Source organism: Lates calcarifer, linkage group LG15 (assembly GCF_001640805.2).
Source record: "Lates calcarifer isolate ASB-BC8 linkage group LG15, TLL_Latcal_v3, whole genome shotgun sequence".
Classification (NCBI taxonomy): Eukaryota; Metazoa; Chordata; class Actinopteri; family Centropomidae; genus Lates; species Lates calcarifer.
The window spans coordinates 12,495,830-12,513,858 of record NC_066847.1 but is presented as its reverse complement, the minus strand read 5'-3'; the positions used below and the strand labels follow the sequence as shown (position 1 = coordinate 12,513,858).

Here is an 18,029-nt window from a genome sequence, read left to right as displayed (position 1 = left end):
GCTGTCGGGGTTGAGTCCATGTGTGAATTTTTAATTATAGACTGAGAATATGACCTTCGTGTCCTTAGCTGTAGCTACGAAACCCGCTCCTCATCTACAGTGTAAGAGCATAAATCCTCACAGATAATGCTTCTCCTGGGTGAAGCTGCTCACAAATGTCGGGTTTCCTCGCTGAAGTCTGGTGCTTGTGGATGTGTTTAATCTAATTTATGAGTGCAGTGATGAGATTCTGCATCACTCTCATATATTTTAGTGGCATTACTGGGTACATTGATACTCAACATGTCTGCATTTTACTGTTTCCTTATTTAAAAAAAGAACCACAGAAGAAAGGGGTGCACAAATAGCGACACTGTGAATTATATATAACATCCTACAAGAATGTCATCATGATAAACCTGCAGAGACACTGCAATCTGCACAGCAATATTACATTTTGTTGTAGTGTCTTACTTTAAGCCAATGTTTTGTCATAACATAAGACAGTTTGAGCTGATTTGTGATGCTGAGATAGTTTCACTGATATGATGCCAGCTTTAGAAGCACTCAGCTGAAGGTTAAATAAGCAGACCACTCTTCGCTTCAGTGAGCAGCCTCATTCTGCGAGGAAGTGTGAAGAAAAAAAAAAAGGCTTGTGTTGCCTAAAAGACATCACAGAGCCTCAGATACAAAGTGACAGATTCTCTAATGTATGACGCTCCCTATCAGAAGAAATGACAAGACGGACACATCGGTATAAATCAGTGTGTTTATTTAGTGTCTTAATAATTTAAGATGTGATGAACATGTGGGGTTTGGTGCTCCTCTGGCGGACGGCGCTGCACCACCATGACCTTACAGTATCAGCTGTAGTGATCTAAAGCCTGCCTTGCTCTTCCTCTTTGGACGCACAGATAAGACTAGAGATTACGACGGCAGTCCTGGTCTGCCTCTGCTCTGCTGCCCCGTTCGATCCAATCGACTGGGGAGGTGTCAGTCTAAGGCACAGGTAGCTTAATAAGTAGAGGCATCATTCCTGAGTGGCCTCGTGGACAGAAATTAGCAGCTCACATCAGTTTTACATCAGTCTCTATGGAGATCACAGCCTCTACAAGCTTAATGCATGATAAGCAAAAACTAAGGCCGACTAGGTTTAAGATTCATATACTCACATTGAATCTAGGCAGCACAGGTCACAGACAGCTGTGCTCTGAAGCTAGTTACACTCTCATTATCCAGTCTGTGTACAAGTCCCATGGGCATGACAGAGATTAATCTGTTATAGCTCTGTTAGGTCCATCTGTGGAAGTCGCCCTGTATGAGATGAGGCTGAAATGGTTAAGTGTGTCTGTTCTGGTCCTGTTTCTGATTTGAGTTAAGGTGCTGTTGATCCCCCCTTTTTCTCTTTGTAGACTTGCAGAATGGCCTCACACACAAACTGGAATTGACACTGAAACACACAACATACAAAGTGTTATTAGTTGTTGGACAACAGCACTGAGAAAACTCGATATTTTTCTTATTGTGCACAGATCCCATGAAAAGACTAAAGGCAATTATCAGCTGCTGCTCCTAACAAGCATTGTCTGTGCAGTCAAAGCCTGATGTATCTTATTACTCTATGTAATAGAGCTCCATTGTTGTCAGAAAACTATTAAAAACACATCAGTGGGCTTCATCATTGTGCTGGGTGATTGCTCCTTCACTACCATGAACATGAGCACTGTAGCTTATTTCAGGTGAATCCCACAAGAACCACCCTGCTGCAGATTTAATACACATTTGGTGTGTTAATGAGTGTTACTGCTCACTAACACTACCACTCACTAACAAACCAAATGTGTATTGATCTGCAGCTGAAAATAGTCCCCAAAATTTACTGCTGTTTGGGTGCCATTTAATAAAAAACTACAGTACCCAGCTGTTTTAGGAAATTACCAAACCTCTTTAAATCACTATGAGTAGTTAAGTTTCTTTTAGCATGTTAGCATGCAAACATTCACTAAGGTGACCGTGAATATCTGCATATCTGAATATTCCATCTTTGTCAGAAAGTATTGAAAGATGAACTCATACAGTGTGTTTTTCACTGGATTTGCTGACAATAAGAAAAATAGAGAACAATTAAAATCAGAACTGAAGAAGCTTGTTGGATGAAACATCTTCAGGTATTTGTGTGTTTCTATCACTGAGACACGTAAACATGTGACGGGAAACCTGCACATCAGCACAAAAACATCAGAGGGACAAAACCTCAGGGACCGGATCTCCTTTCAAAATAAGGGTGATGGTGGTAGCAGCAGTGCCCAAGAAGCAGGCATGTGACTAGAGGGCTGCCATATTCCCAGCACTACCTCCTAACAAAGCAGTGAGTAACACTTTCCTCTCCCTCGACAACTACCACAGAGGTGCCACAGAGCGCGGCTTCCAACCTCAGCCTGCCTTCTCAGGCTCACCAGCCATCAGAATGAAACCGTGGCAGTCAAGTTTCTTGGAATTAATGAAGGTTACAGATGACAGGGCTGTACAGGTGTCAAAATCTGTGACGCTTGGCTTTAGAAAGTAATTCTGGGCACAGTGAATTTCACAGTTAAGTGTCCGCTCCCCTTACTTACATGATATTTTCAGATGCAGCTCATTTTTTATCTTCCCGAAGCTCTATATTAAACCACATTCCTGAAATTTCAAGCTAATTGCAGTGTGCCTAATGAAATATAAAGACCAACATGTTATTTTTTTGATTTTATAGATGCTTTTGAACAGCCTACAGTCAGCCAGTTGAAGGCATCAGCTGGACCTTGTGACAATTTAACATTTGTCTTGCAATCCGCTACAAGATATTTAAAGATGGAGGACAGCTACAGAATCTGTCAAGCTACAGGTTATCATGAAGTGATAAAATAAAACAGATAATTTAATAAGGTAAAGAAGGATCACTGGGGCTTGAAGTATCATCTAACAAGCAAAGCATAAATCCTTGTTCTATTTCTTTGTACCGTGGTCTGAACCATCATGGCTCGCTGATCCCTCAGTGTTCTGACGATGTCCAGCGGGAACACCGGCCTACCCTCGTCCACCAGAGTCAGCGCCGTTTCCATGGTGATCAGAACACCTGTCCGTCCAATCCCAGCACTGTAAGATGTGATTCAAAACAAACACGGCATTAAGTGTATAGCACAGGCGGGTACAGTACATGCTGGTAGTGTTCAATTAGAGTATAACCTGAGTATGAGTGTATGTGTATATGTGTGTGTGTGTGTGAATTACCTGCAGTGTACCATTAGCGGCTCTTCGCCTTTCCTCCTCTCCCTAACTGAGCTGATGAAAAGCAGGAAGTCTGAAGGATCATCAGGTACACCGTGGTCCGGCCACGCGACATACTGCAGGTGTGTGACTGCACGCTCCTCACCTTGCTATATACACACACACGTACATGCAGTACAAAAACACACAAATGACAAAAAGATGAGAGATAAATAAAGTACTGCATAAACCCTATTTAACACAATAACCTTTGGGAGACCTATCACCAATGTTAGAGGAACACTGCGGCTCCACAGGCTCAAACGCTGATATTGTTCAGCATGTGAGAAAACAGGCACAGAGGGTGTAGTGGAAAAACAGAGCAGGTGAGGAGAACAAAACATGCACGTGACCAGTAGGTGACACTGAGATTAGGAAGTGAAGAGGGACACAGAGATGAGAACAGAAAAACAGGTGGGATGGAGAGATGAGAGAGGAAAAGACCAGTTGGGATTAAAAAAAAAAAAAAAGTGAAGGCGGGGAGGAGAACGGCTGAGTTTAGAGTTTATAATGGGCATGTGGCCTGTGACTCCACGCGGGGATTAACTCGCTCCGCCAGAGGAACAGATGGGCCCACACAGCAGTATCTGTGCATGCATGTGTGTGCATTCATACTTCATGCCTCCTTGAGCATTATCTATTTATTTACCTGTTTGCTGTTGATGTTTATGCGGAGAGCAGCTCCTTTAATCTGATTATCTACCACATAAAGTATTTTAGGCTCGATCAGATAAACTTCTCAGGAAGACGGAGCAACAGCAACACACCTGTCCACCCACACCTACACACAGGCGTCAATACACACCGATGCATGTGCCCACCCACGCATACATACAGACAGAGCCACCCACACGGAAGTGAGTGTATGTTGGCTGCGGTTAGTTTGCCAGGAGTGGCTGCTGCCTGGGGTGAGCTCTGTTATGTGACATATGGCAAAAACATGGTACATGCCACTGCAAACATACAAATAGAAAAGCTCTGTGTTGTGTGTCCGTGGTAATGCTTTTCTTATGGTTCATGTCTGATCAAAAGTCCAAAACCCAAAAATAGTGAAATTACTTTAATATTAAGACAAGGAAAAGTGTCACATTTCAGACTTTAACAAGAGAATGTTCAGATTTTAATTAACTATCAAAATCAAGTAGTTGACTAATTAATAGACTAATCAGTGCAGCTGTATTTGCTACTGTACCTGTGTGTGCGTCAGAGTGAACTGTCGCGTCACGTACGCCAGGTTGCACTCCTCCGAGTGACACTTCACTCGCATGTGCCCATAATCCTTCACTTCCGGTGGATGCGGCCAGTACTGGTGGCACTTGGTCTGTGAAGTGTATGACATCACCAACAAATTACATTACTTCTGACATGAGTCATTGGTCAGGATACGATTTACTACTGCTGCTACATCAGCTGTGCTTCGCTCTCATGAAATCAAACTCATATATGTTCCACCCAGCAGTGTGGGGAACAAAAGCAATTCATCAGGAGCAGGATGTGAACTGAGGACTGTGCGTGCATGTGTGTGTGCACGTGCAATCTTCAAATAGAGAGAAACTCAGGGCACTTGAAGAATATCAGAAAAAAAAGATCAATTAATGAGAGCATCTGGTTACCAAGCAACAGGCAAACTGAGACAGAGACATCTCCATTCAGCAAGACCTTGATATCTTGCTGCCTCTGTCTTTGTGAGGATGTGACTTCATCCTCGAATTATCTATCACTGGCGTCCCACTCGCTCTTTACATTTAGCTGTTCTCTGCAGGGTGATACCCTGTAATTACTCACAACTGTGCCAATTGATTATTTCTGTGTGTAAACATCACCATTAAAGCTTTTAATTACAGTAATCATGCATCAAATGAAACATGACACAGCGTAGAATTAATCTGCCGCTGTAGCAATCAGCTGTGTAATTTCGAGTGTTTCCCTCGCTGTTTACTTATTTCCATTCCTGTGTGTGTGTGTGTGTGTGTGTGTGGCTGTTTACAGTATGGGAGTATGAACATGTAGAAGTATGTATACCCGTCCCCTCTCTGTGAGAGTTGTAAGCATGATGATGGTGTGTGTCTGTTGCTCCCAAACAGTCTGCCAAAAGTGAGTGCAGGTCTGTGGCAATGGACCCTGAGCTGCAACATAACGTAAAGACACACCAGACACCGGGGGCGCCACCTAAGAGACAGACAAATAAACACACACACCACACACACAGAGGATGAATTTACATTAAATGCAAGGCAGGGAAAAGACATGCAATTTCATATTGCTGATGTTCACCGTGATGTGGCTGGCATTGATGTAGTCCTCCTGGCCCTGGAGCACCACTCTGGTCGCATCATCTGAAAGGAGAGCAGGACAGCAGCATGTGTGTGTGTGTGTGTGTGAGGGTGGGGGGGTCATAACAGAGTCATCCACACACCGCAGGCTCAGCCAATTAAATTTCATGAGGTCCAAATCAATGTTAGAAAGGTAGCACAGAGCTGCAGGGTGGATGGGATCAAAGATAGGAGGAGGGGTTGGGAAGCTCAGGTAGAGAAGAGGCAAACAGCAGGGCACAGACGCACAGATAGTCGGAATAAACAGCACTTACAAGGCAAAACATCCTTGTATCGATTCTTGTCCATGTTCTCAGGGAGCCGAGCACAGTTCAGTGTTGAACCAGGCTTCCTCCTGTATAAATTCTAGAAATTACAGGCATGCAAACACACACAAACACACATGCGCATAAACACACATGGAAACATACACAAACAGAAACTACAAATTCCAGGCCAGTCACGGCATCTTTGCTTTAGACCGTTGGGAACAGAGTCCAAGTGAAGATTAGGGCCAACATCTGTCCCAAAAACAACAGCACTTAAAAGGCTGATTATGATCCTCCTGAATAACTGAGTTGAACAAACTAAATCCTGCTTAAAATAAAGACAAATACACCCATTTGTGTATTTAGGCTTTACATATAAATACAGTGTTAAACACCCGTCCACTGTTTAGCTCCCACCTGCATTTTAAATACCTCAAAATGGAAACAGAGTGTGCCAGACTGTATCCCTCTCTCCAGCTGTCTCATCGATTCCTCCAGCGTCGTGACCCTCTCTGACTGCCCAGGTGACTGCGGTTTGTCTCCCTGCGATTGGCCGGTGAGCGTGAGGGCGGGAGGTAACTGCAGCAGGGGTGCCACCCGTCCAGGACCTGGAACACAAGGACGGTTCAAGGCTGTCATTAATATTCATAGGTGACATGACAGGCAGAGCACACACACTTGGATCACACTCTCCTTCACTTCACTTCTCTCTCTCGGGTGCACACTCACCTTTACGTCTGATGAGCAAGGCCAGCTCTCTGGAGTGCGACTCTCGGCTGGCTCGAATGAACATGACAACTTGGTCATGTGTGTGTTCGGAAATGTCTCGACCATTGATGAGGACCACCAGGTCTCCCTCCAGGAGTTTGGGCTCACACCGACCTGCCTACAAACACAGGGTCAATTAAAACCTGACAGATAAATCAATATCTGTCTATATGTCAGCTGATAAATAACAAATTTTCATTACCAGTTAACTTGTCTACTTAAACTACTAATGGTTAAAACTTTGGTTGAAATATTTTTTTCAAGTTTGAAAATCCAAAAATAGTTAAAAATGTCCACCACAAGCCAAAAATAACATCTTCAAAATTGTTTGTTTTGTGAGATCAACAGTCGAACACCCACAGAGATTTAGTTTATTTTCCAAACAGATGAAGATGAAGCATCAAATTCTCTCCTTTGAGATGTTGAAACCAGAGAAATAAAATGGAAATCTAAGTAGTCGGCCATTAATTTTCTGTCAAGCCTCTAATCAATTAATTGACTACTGCTTGCAGCTCTATTTTCAGTTTAGTATGTTTGGCTAAATATCTCTCCATCAGTCCATGTTGTGCTTATATTTCTTCATAAAGTCATTTCGACACAGGCTGCAGACACCACAGCGTCAAAACACAAACACATCTGAGTCTCTTCTTACCGGAGAGTCTGGTTTAACGTGTGATATGGCTAGAGGCATCTTCTGATCCACCCCACCCTAGGAGGAGTTAGGAAATTGAATGGAGTCAGAGCAGAGTAATGAAAACACAGACACAATGAGTGTTCAATTAAAAAAAAAAAAAACATTAAAATTTGCTTTGTGAGGTGAGGGTGAGAGACATAGAGAGAGTATAAGAGAAAGAGAGAGAGAGAGAGACCTACTTTAACATTGAACCCAAACTTGCCCTCGTGATCAGGGGTGATACATATTAGCATCAAGTCACCATCGCCAGGAGCACCCTGCATAGACACACAGACTCTGAATCAACACACGCATGCACGTACATGAATAGATACACACTCATTTAGAGCTGATGACAAGATAACAGACCTTGTCGTAGTGGTGGGAGCTTTCCTCCTCTCCTGTGCTGTCATCAGCTTGGAACAAAGCCTCATCTGCTCCTTGGTTGTGAGTGCCAGAAAGACTGAAAGAGATTAAATACTCTGATTTGTAGCCCAATACAATAATAGTAAAATCCTGACTATTCTCACACATTGATGTTTTACATAAATGCAGATGTTAAGGTTGAATGATTTGGAGAAAATATATTTTTATACCACTGTTGCCACTGTGATTTTAATAAAGCACGGTACAGAGTGGTGCTTCTTTCTTGAATAAAACATCTTTGGCTGAACTCGAAAGGCACACACAAAAAGCCAGACAACAGTGAGGAATTTCCCACAAAACTCACAAAACTAAAGTTACTTAGCTAATTCTAAGTGAATCTGGTGGCAACAGTTGTCATACCACAACTAAAACTTTCACCTCTTCCATCTTGGTTAAACATTAATACTGTAATTTCATCACAGCTCTTTTGATGCAAACATTGCACTAAACTAACTGTAATTTCAACATAAAAATAATCAAACTCCCTCCTAACATTTGTCCTGCCAAAGCCTGCTGAACTGTGAGAGTGACTGAGAGTGTGCCTAGGACGTAGAGAGACACCATTTGATGTTGTAACTGGTACTAACCGAAGTGGTGATGCATCTCCCTCGCTGTCCTTACTGCTGCTCACAGACGCCCTGTAAGTGTAGAAGACGTCCTCCCCCTCCGACATGTCTTTCAGATCATTGGTCAGCTCCACTGAGGACGGACGGGGTTTACGGACGCCGTGCCGAACTCGAGGACTTCGCCTGCCAGATGACAAAAAACAGGTTTTGGGGTTACATTACATTTTAATGATAAAAACTAGTTAACGTTTATAACATTTATCTGAGTGCAGCTACGGGCTTTTACAAACACAGCTGGGGTTTGATCCTGCAGGTCGTACCAGTTTGGGGTGGTTGGGGGCGATCTGGAGGGCAGACTCTTGGTCTCGAGATGCTCTGATGAAAATGACCTCTGCAGGACTGGGTTCCACACCATCCCTCCCACCACACGCTGGCACACTGGGCCACTGAAATTCAAGAGGGGAAAGACAGAAAAATTAGAAAAAGTTCAGTATTTATGATAAGAACATATGTATATGAATGTATATGTACATAAATGCACAGGCGGAGGTTCACCTCTCAGGTTTACTGTTGCCGAGGCCCAGGTGCTGTGTTATCAGCTTCGTGTAGGACTGAAGCGCGCTGTTGTTGTGTTTAGGGCTCCTGGTGGTCCGGTTGGAGGAGAAGAAGATGTGATGATCCACACAGGACCTCCACAGGTTCTTACAGGTTTTGGGGCATGGCAGAATCAGAGACACCTCACAGTCCTGGGTCTCCCCCTGCAACACACAGACTTCAGGTTCTTTGTAACTCTTTATAATGCATCACCTCTGTTGCTCCTCGGGTTGTATTTGTTGCTAGCAATAAAAAAAACGACTTATTCTCATATTGTTATAAATTATTTATTACTTGTCACACAAAGAATTTTGTTGAAAAATGAAAGCCTTGTGCATTAATCCCCAGTTCCCACAAAGAAAAATAAACTTTTCTAATTTTAGCTGTGCAGACACAGAGCTCAATATAAAAACAACCAAAAAACATTGAACTAACGCCAATGATTCAATGGATTAACCATCCGAGTGTGTACAGCAATTAAAAGTAAGCATTTGTTCTCAGGAGATCTTAAATCTATTAGGAACAAATGGTAGAGGGACTCACATGTTTACGCTTTAGATGTATAAAGAAGCGTTTCCTCTTATAAGAAATCTTGATTATGTTCCCCCTGCATGAAGAGAATACAACTACTTAGATGCTCAGAATATACAAGAACCAATTGTTTAATTAGCAGCATCATCACTCACCAGGGGAAGAAACTGGAGCAAATCATATTACAGAATATTGCGACACCACTTGAAGCCAAACCCACCATCAGAGGGGCATTGTTGATGTCCTGAGAGCAAGAGAGAGGGATGACAGAAAGTGTCATACTGTACATGAGAGGAGTCAAAAGGATGTAGAGGGAAGTTAAAATAGAGCCTGATACAGTCAATGAGCAGCACTACCATGGCAGCGTGCAGCTCCACTCCGTACAGCTCCAGTGTCCGTGCTGTGTTGAGGAAACACAACTCTGCCTCGCTCTGCTTCAGCCCCCTGGGAGCGCACACACGCACACAAACACACAGTCACATGCAACAACAGGAACCAAGTGCACAACAAAAGCGGTTGTTCTTCAGCAGCAGCTAAATACAGTGAAATGAATTACTTGTGCTGTGGGTGCAGATCCTCCACTTTACTTAGAAAGTCTTCATCTTGTTCTGGAATAAAGTGGCACTTGGAGAGGTAGCCAGGAGGCCAGGACGGACAGTGATCCCCCATCTCAGCTGCAGATAATGGAAGTCAAAGAGACAGTGAGTGTCCACACGGAAACACAAATCCGCAACATAGAGTACACACACACACACACACTGACATCTGGGGTGCTGTAAGAGAGCTGCTGCTTATTGAGAGCATCCTAAACAGGAGTAATTACTCACGCAGTTATTATTAAGTCATTAATCACTTGTTTCTCGAGGAAGATATGGGACTTACACTGCACAGCGTAAGAGGCCAACACTACAGCTGCACTTAGTGGGCACTGCAACCTGCAATCAGACCCCATGATTACACATTGTAACAACTCCACATAAAAACTGTGCATAAGGGGATGGGTGGTTGAGTTTGGGCTTGTTTTCGTGTTTGTGTGTGCTACTAACCGTCCTTCTCTAATGTCACTCCTGATCTGGAGGAAGTACAGGTGCCTGCAGGGACAAAACAGGAACTTTACCATGCAACACTTGTATTGTGTGTCATGCAGAAATGTCTTTAAAGTGTTTTGACAGCGTTTTTTTAAACTACGCTAGTAGCAAGTGTTCACGTCATCAAACTGGTTGTATGATACAGAGACACACCACATCCATTGAATCTGGGTTTAATTACACTGAATGACAGTCTGAGGCATCCATATTTCTTTTGTATTCATTTGATTTGTATTGTCTAATGCCAAGTGAGACACATCTCTTCACAAAGATCTGCGTTTCCCAAATGCAATTACAACTTAGAAGTTGATGTGAGTGCTATTTACAAGTGAGAAACTTGTAATTACGATATGACATGAACGTGGCATAAGCACAGCCTCACAGAGCTGTTTCGTCTGACTTTAATTTAGAGCTGCCACTGTAGTATCACAAAGACAGGCCCAGGAGTGAGCCAAACATTGATAGTGCACTAAAAAATGTCAAAAATAAATAGACACCAATGAGCAAATCCTTCATTTTCATCCATAAACCCAGCAAAAAGGACCTTTCTGTGTCTAGATCAATACGCAGTGATATGTGTCAGATAAATAACAAGAGAAGCAGACACACACTCACCTTGTCTGTTCATGCTGCAGAGAGTTTGGATCAGAGATGAAGAATCGTACTCTGAAGTTCAGATAAAAGGGCGATGCGAGACCTGTAGAGAAATGTCATCTCGTCAAACATGACATAAAACTATGGCTACAAGATCGCCTCAATCCTCTACTGTCCCTCTTCCTTTTTACACCTCCTCTATAGCTGTGTATTAAAATCAATCTTTAAATAAAAATGTATTGAAGAATTGTGTTTGACAACAAAGGTAATTCTTTGTAAAGACAGTGAACTCTCTGGAGTCAGATACCTTTTATCTGCTTCTTCAAGGGTTTCTCAGGCTCCAACCACCTCTGCGAGAAAGAAATTCATTAAGTATAATGGCTAACTGGGGCTAAAAAAAGCATTTATGGAAGTATACCCTGTGGTTATCATCGTTTAAATGGCAATCAGCGAGTGCAATGCATTACAGCCTGAGCCCAAATGTGCAGCAGATGAAGAGCGAGCTCACAGGAGAGTGTGTGTTGGCTGTGATAGAGGCGATGGCTGTGCTGGATTCTCTGATCTGCAGACTGAAGAGCTGCCTCTCCTGCAGGCCCAGGTGGTCACATACTAGGTCCAACAGAACCACACCTTCATCCTGCTTCTGAAGGATGGAAACAACAAACAACTTTATCACCAGCCAAAACTGTGAGTGACATTTAACAGTTGGTTATTAGGACATGTAATTATACCACGCCATATGTTGCAGCAGTGCTTAATGTATAGACAGGGCTAATTATTTAGGTTTTCACGTTTCAAACACCAGTGGATTGTTCTACTGAATCATCTATAATACATATATCCAGGTGAAAATCAGACTTCCAAAAGATTATCTGCAGCACAACACTCTGTGGTTTAACAATTCATTGTTTTATTAATCACTCTGAGGGATAACCCACAGCTCATCTGCATTTTCTCCCCATCCCTCTCTCCACTTTCTGTTCCCGGAAGAATATTCACATCACAAGAGGACCACGTTTACTGTAAACTGCGGCGAATGCTGTGTTCTCACAGCAGTAAACACAATTATTTTTGATGTGCGTGGGCGCAAAATCCGGGTGTAAGTCATCACAAACTGGCCTCTCCACCCTTTAAGAAAAAACTTAAAACAAAAACAACAAACCTAATCTAGAGAGGAGAAACACAGGAGCTGTATGAGGAGAGTAATGAAGAGTTTAATACTGGAATCTCCCTGCACATTACAACCACAGCACCCTCCCTGCTCTCCCACTGCTCACATAAAGATGCTGCACAGCTGCTGTCCTGGAAAGCATTACTGTGATTGTCTTTCTTCATATGTGTGTGTGTGTGTGTGTGTGCTCGTCGGGCTGTGTATGACATGATAGGCTGATGATGTGAAAGTCTCTCAAGTGTGAGAAGCTCTGTGAGCGGCGGGAGGTGAGCGTGTCCTTCAAACCAAGGTCGAAAGTGCTGAACGAGAGATGTGGATCAATGCGAATAGGAAAGAATAGTCTGTCACTATATCATGCACTGACATTACGATCGTTAGCAGAGCACGAAGACAGATAGGAGCAACATATGATCTCCTCAGCAACAGACAGGAAACAGCATGTGTGTGTGTGTGTTTGCGTGTGTTTGTGTTTATGTGTGTTACGCACGCTGACTCTGAAGGTCTCGATAGTGCCGTCCAGTAGCTGAACTAGGCAGAGCAGGTCCGGTTTTGGCATGTCTGTTACCACGGTAACTCTGCCTCCCTCTCAAGACAAACACCCTGCCCTCAGCTCGTCACTGAGAGGGGACCTGAAAACACACACACACACACAGAGAGAGAGAGAGAGATACACACAACCACAAAAACAGTGTCAGATGTTTCCAGGCTGTTGTCTTCCACTGAAAGCACCTCCCTCAGGATGACACTGTGTGGTGAGTAATATATGTGCTGGATGGAGCGTAGGGCTGCAGTGAGTAATGCACCGTGAATGCGAAGGAGTGACTGTGTATGTGTGTTTGAGAGTGTGTGTTTGTGTAATTCCTTATTATTTGGCCTGGGTCTGAACATGTCCCTTCCCTCTCCCTGCTGCTCTCCCTCTGCATCTCTCCGCCTTTCGCAGGCAGCTGAATGATAAGAATGTTAAACATTTTCAGAGCTGAACACGCCCATCTACAGCACCGCAACTGATCTCAGATCAGCCACTGGAGCAAGGCATGAACACACACATGCACTGCTTGGGCACGCTTGCACGTATACACTCAATAACTTCCTCTGACTTCGAGGACACCTATCTGTGAGCATGTGTGTGTGTGTGTGTGTGTGTGTGAGCATCTGTATGCATACATACATGTGTCCTGTGTGGATTTCCAGGTGAACGGTTAATGGATCCAGGCCGGTCTGTCTTGCTCACAGTTTCTGAAAAGGACACACAGTGTGTTTGAGTTAATGTTTGAACACGGTGACACACTCTGAATACATTAAAACAGAGCTGGTCCAGGTTTGATGACTGGTTTTCCATAATAACCCTCTCACAGTCAGGCCTCTGATGAATTTACAAGTAAATGCTACATTTACAAGCAGATTCATCATGATGTGGAGGCTCTGACTTCACTTAGGTGTTTTGCATCTTGTGTCTATTTATCATATGTTGTACAGATGAAAAAAATGACTTATTTTAATTTATGATGCTTTTTAACACATATTAAGACTTTTCTGCCATAACCTGTACATATTGAAAGTGTATAATGAAGGATAAACAAACACACCACTGTAAATGGTAAACCTCAAATCTACAGCCTCGTCTCTACTGCCTCACCTAAAAGTGTTCATTTAATGAATAACCACGGCCCGTCTCTGAGTATAAGGCCCATATTTTTGTCCTCCGACAGTCCCAGCCTCTCGATAATGAACTCTGCTGAGATATCGCTGTACTTTGAGCCACAGCGGGAACAAGGAACCTGTTGACAACCTGAAGATTGCTACAGCTACACCCAAAGAGGAGGAACACAGCAGCACGGCAAACTTTCCTCCAACCACGGCGGTCCTCGTAACTACAACTTGGGAAAGTGAAGGGTTTTTTTCGTGAAGAGAAGGTTAAAGAAAGGGAAAAGAAATGTCTACCTCGGTCTTTCCCGCTTCAGAGACGGCTCATCAGACTGTCCGCTGTGAATACCTCGGAACGGGGAGCGTCGGAAGAGCCAGGTAGAGTTAGGTAAATATCCGGGACAAGTTTCTCATCCTTGGCTGCGCTGCTGACTCCGCGCGGCCCCGCCCCTTCGCCGTGCGCGCTCTTGATAGAATGCGCGCTCCCGGGTGCGCTCTGCATGAAGTACTCGACCCTAGACCTTTACCTAAGTAAAAGTGTTGATGATACACTGTGAAAATACTCCATTACAAGTAAAATTGAAAATGATAAAGGAGTAATAGTATATATGTAGCCCATAATCAGAAAGGAAAATAACTCGTATTGAAAATAAAAGTATTCAGTGTAGAAAAAAAGCCTGTGTGATTGTTACACTGTAATATAATTATATGTCATTACTATTACCCATGCATTACTGTGTAAGCAGCATTTTATTTCTGTAGTTAGTTAGTTTTTTTGCAGATAAAACTCTTTTTATTCAGTTCATTGATTGTTTTTTGTTTTGTTTTTTTCTTCCTGATGATTTTTTCTTTAATTTTTCTTCTCTTTTTTGGGTGTGAGTCTGTGTCTAAAAATTCATAATAATTACCCAGGAAAGTGTAACCCAAAGCAAAACTTTCACTATGCTTATTTTGTCCAAACAAACCTCAAAATCATTCATAAAAATGTAAAATCCTCACATTTGAGAAGTTGAAACCTGAGACTTTTGCTCGATAAACAACCGGAATGATTAATCAGTCTGACAAATTGCTTCAGCTTTACTCAAAGGAAACTATTGAATGATGACTTGACCCTGTTTTCTTCTCTTGGGTGACCCAGTTTAAAGAAGTTCATCAGCTTAAAAACAGAAGTAGATTACACTGAAATGTGGGAAGAAATAACGTCATTTGCACTTTACTGATATGAAACTGGTGTGACCGGGGTTAAAGCTACTCACTGACAGCAGCCAGATGACAAGGAGGTGGTTTTGTCCACTTATATGAAGATAAATATCTAAGGTCAGTTTTCAGGATCTCCTCTGGTTTACTGTCACCATCTACAGGACAGATGAAGAACTACTGCTGTCATGTGTGATTTCAGCATGAAACATTTACTGTACATACATGTAGACTACTGCATTACGATTCAAACACTGTTAATAACTCTCATAAAAACTTGTCTTTTTGTAAACTAATCTTTAACATCCTATTGAAGGTGTCTTTATTTTATGACGCATTTTCTTGTCCTACTATCACTCTCAGGCTGATTGACTGGTCTTAATACAGGGAGTAATGTTGATCTCAGAGACTTTAACATTATGTCAGACACAGGAAATAGTCTGTCAGACATTCAAGCTCATAAAACACAATGAATTGTTAAACCAGTGATGTCTGACCTTTTTAGCTTCTGATCCTTTACAAAAATACTGAGCGTTGTTAACAGCTCCTCTGACTTCTGCACTGAATTTGTCAGAGAGTTTAATATAGGCTATTTAATTGATTTAAGAAAAGAGTTTAGATTAAAGATCCAATACAAATATGTGTAGCAGAACTTTTTTTTTTCTTCCTGCCTCTCCCACCAGTGATTTCACAACCCTTCAGATCTGTCACATGACCCCTTGAATTGGCTTGAGCCTCAGATTGGGAACCACTTGACTAAATAATCCAACTGTATTTAAAGTAATTAAAACCTCACTCAGTTACAGTGGTGAAGTGCTTCTTACGCACAGATCTAATAATAAAAAATAATAATAAATCAGTCACACAGGCCAGTTTTCAACATACTGAGTACTTTTGAAACTTAAAGTACATTTTGTTAATAATACTTCTGTACTTATACTTAAGTATGATTTGAAATACATGGGCTCTATTTGTATTGTAGTTGTATATTTGTTATATTTATGTATAGTTACTTTTACTGAGTACTTCTTCTTCCACTGGCTGATCTGCTTTGCGCTCAGCGTCACCTGCTGCATGCCTGAAGAACCAGCCACGACCAGTTCACATGCCGTCAGTCAGGGTGTTTAGACAAAAGGTTGCAGTCTGAGGGCGGTCGATGAGACTAGCAGAGACCGGTTCACTTTGGGGTGACAGGGGCTCTGCTCCCCCCCGTCCCTCCCACACCACCACCACCACCCGCCGGTGTAACAGAGAGGAACCTCCTCCTGTCACTGCTCGAGGATCAGCTTTCTGCAACAGTAACCAAGACACCCTGTACCAACTCTGCCCCTGAACTCAGCGGCTCCAAATTTAGACACCATGACACAGGGACAAACCTGACGTTATTTCAGTATGTGCACTTCATGTCCCATTTATCTGATTCACACCCTCTTATCCTGATATCACACTTAATTCCTGTGGCACTTTTCTATTGCTCATTTCCAGTTTAAGAAAATTCCTCCTCTTAAAGTTTTGGGCTTAATTAATCTTGTGACAAAGTCTAGTAACTCCTTTAATCTTCCATATATGTGTATTATCTATAACTTCTTTAGTTTTATCTGATGCATGAGGTGTTCCCCTCCATCTCTCAGAGGAATTTGTTTATCACCAATTGTGCCAGACTCAAGATAGTTCCTCTTTCCATTTCCACTTATTATATAATCATGTGTTGATATAAATTTGTGATTATGTAATTCAGTCCTCATCATGTTGGAGAGTGACTGGAGTGTATGAGCTGCTGTCATATAAAACAAAAATTCACCGTAGTTGTACATGAAATGCTTCAGGAGTTTGATCGTATATCACAAGCATAAAACTGGGTCTGCGGTGGTGTAGACAGGCTGTGCCGTTTGTCGGGTGCGCAGCTGCCACATGACACAGGAAGACAGATACAGAGTTGTCATTAATGCTGTCATGAATTTACATGCATAGTATAGTTTCCATGACCTATTAACTATCCTTGGGTCCAAGAGGAACGTGTGTGTTACAAAACCCCACTCATAAAAATGACACTTACTCTCTATGTATGCCAGTGTGTGTATGAAATGCCCTCAAATGTGACACAAACCAGTCTGTGAATGTGCCCTCTATTTAACTGTTGATGTATTTTTGCTTGTTCTACATACAGGACATATGGGCTAATAACACACACACAGACACACACATTAATTCAATACATGTCCTACTATCAGTGTTGCCACCCACTCACAGACTTACTGGTGGTATGTAGTCCACCCTCTAACCACCTGTGACTGGAATATGTGAGTAGAAACCCATACCCGTAATAAATAGACCTACAGAAAGAAAGGCAGAAGGGTGAGTTACAAAGTCATAAAAAAAAGTTCCCTCACCAAAGGGAGTCAACTGGGTTACTTTGAGACTGCATGGCCACAGGGCACTGTCAGCTCACGAGCACCCAGTTTTGCTTTTTACAATGATGCATGAGCTCAGCATGCTGCCTTCACGTGACAGCAGCTGGTTTCCTCAAGGGCTGGAAAGAAAAAGTGACACGTAATAATCTAACCACATACAGGATTTCATTGTGCAGGCCTCCTTCCGCCCATAGCTAGTTTGTCTTTTAAGCGCCTATTGAGTCCCCAGGGCATTTCTGACCTCTTGACTGACAACAGTTCAGACACACCAGGGTCTTCTGACAGTGTCCATATACTCTCTCTAATGGACTGTTTGACAAAAAAAAAAAAAAAAAGGGCTGCAGGAATCCATTTACAAACTGCTCATTAGCATTTACAACTGTTACAAAAGACTTGATGGGCCTAAAAACCTGATAGTAATGAATTACTAACGTTGATAATTACAGGTGACTGACCAACTTTTGCTAAAGCCCCTTTATCAATGTCTTACTAACGTTATAACT

General features: G+C 42.5%; 1 protein-coding gene across 1 annotated transcript; it reads right to left on the bottom strand.

Annotated features, from left to right (window-relative positions):
• Window positions 1-734: 734 nt before the first annotated feature.
• Window positions 735-14,382, bottom strand: ptpn3 (protein tyrosine phosphatase non-receptor type 3). The gene is made up of 27 exons (XM_018686140.2): window positions 14,216-14,382; window positions 13,443-13,510; window positions 12,762-12,903; window positions 11,612-11,746; window positions 11,411-11,453; window positions 11,125-11,206; window positions 10,468-10,512; window positions 10,304-10,356; window positions 9,978-10,095; window positions 9,778-9,865; window positions 9,577-9,665; window positions 9,434-9,497; window positions 8,852-9,054; window positions 8,617-8,742; window positions 8,318-8,479; window positions 7,674-7,767; window positions 7,505-7,582; window positions 7,284-7,340; window positions 6,593-6,749; window positions 6,296-6,471; window positions 5,870-5,960; window positions 5,557-5,618; window positions 5,305-5,451; window positions 4,475-4,603; window positions 3,247-3,392; window positions 2,976-3,111; window positions 735-1,429 (listed from the first exon to the last, which is right to left on the bottom strand). The coding sequence occupies exons 3-27, from the start codon at window positions 12,828-12,830 to the stop codon at window positions 1,355-1,357; spliced, it is 2,625 nt and encodes an 874-aa protein (XP_018541656.1). The 5' UTR covers window positions 12,831-12,903; window positions 13,443-13,510; window positions 14,216-14,382; the 3' UTR covers window positions 735-1,354.
• Window positions 14,383-18,029: the final 3,647 nt, after the last annotated feature.